General features: G+C 42.6%; 1 protein-coding gene across 1 annotated transcript in view; it reads left to right on the forward strand.

Annotated features, from left to right (window-relative positions):
* Positions 1 to 68: 68 nt before the first annotated feature.
* LOC101863724 (DENN domain-containing protein 4B) overlaps positions 69 to 1,370 on the forward strand; it is a gene marked incomplete in the record, with an annotated part of 75,531 nt that continues 74,229 nt past the window's right edge. Inside the window, 1 exon segment of the mRNA XM_013079397.2 lies at positions 69 to 1,238. Coding sequence (XP_012934851.1) covers positions 1,222 to 1,238 — 17 coding nt within the window.

Below are 1,370 nucleotides of genomic sequence, written 5' to 3' on the forward strand. Positions count from 1 at the left end.
AGAGAGAGAGAGAGAGAGAGAGAGAGAGAGATGCGCGGCCCTCATGCAGCCCTGACACTTATTAGGCGGGTGATGGTTCGCGGTGTTGTCAGTCAAGTGTCAAAGGGTGAGGCGGCCGCAATCCGCGCGTACTATGCGCGACTTACAGTGTACGTACGAGTGTTTGTGTCCCTGTGTGTGTGTGTGTGTGAAGTACTTTCCCGACCTACAGTAACTGGGGGCTGCTTGGTCCGGCCACAGCCCAGCATTGAGCGCTCGCAAGCACTTGGACCTCGTCCCCCTTGACCCGCGTGGTATGAAGTTCCTCTTCATTCCTCTTCGGTTGGAAGATCGACGAAGTACGGATAATATTAAGGTGTTTCATTCAAGCTCGTTTTCCATACTAGAAATGTGTCCCATTGTTTTTAGTCTTATCTTGCTGTTGATTGGTGCGCGATTTAGTTTTGTGTTGATCTAACAGCAGCAATTCCTTGTTATCTTTTAAAATCGTTTCACGTGTTCCATTGGTTCCGAGTAGTAGCGTAAATTACATCGATCTATAAATTATACACTTACCTACGTGATGGAGTAAGTACTTTTTATTTTTGGTCGTCGTAACTCTCTGTGGTTTGATAACGTGTGTGTTCTGATATTCGACTTATAACATTTCAGAGATGTTTCTGTAGTTTTTACAGGCCCTTAAAGTACAGGCCCTTATAGTTTGCTTGTTTTTCTAATTTTATTTCCGAAAAAGCCATTGGCGTAGTAATTAATTGTGTACCTGTGGTTTGGGTTATAGTGATGTGATATCTGTTACAATACAGTGTCCTGGTGTTGAGTAGGTTTGTTGTTTTTTAAAATCAAATATTAAAAGCACAACTTTTTTATAGCTTCAAGCACGTGATCCAATTCAATAGTTCACCAGTTCTAGTCTATTGTTGTGGTGATGGAGTTCAGATCTGGATGACTGCAGTCATGCTTTGTTGAACTTTTTCATAACTGTTATTGTTGGATTTTTCCGGACGGTGCGTCATCTGGCAGCGATTAAACGATTTCTCGACATACCATAGCTTAAAAGTACTCGGTGAGTCATTTTCAAATGGATTGTCAAGTGAGGTATTTCCTTGATGTTTAAACGATGAAGTGTGCTAACGTTGCAGCCTGTGTTATTGTGATTTCAAGTGGATATTTATCGTTTTGACTGGTCGACTACGGGGACCGGTCACGCTTCAACTACCGAGGATGACTTACCGATACAGGTAAATAGCCAAATCTGTGTCGATTGAGAATATTATCTCAATGAAACGGGTGTCTATCTCTGAATGATGTGGTGGTCTCTCTCTCTCTCTCTCTCTCTCTCTCTCTCTCTCTCTCTCTCTCTCTCTCTCTGT

This window comes from Aplysia californica, unplaced genomic scaffold (assembly GCF_000002075.1).
Source record: "Aplysia californica isolate F4 #8 unplaced genomic scaffold, AplCal3.0 scaffold00050, whole genome shotgun sequence".
In the NCBI taxonomy this organism is placed as follows: Eukaryota; Metazoa; Mollusca; class Gastropoda; order Aplysiida; family Aplysiidae; genus Aplysia; species Aplysia californica.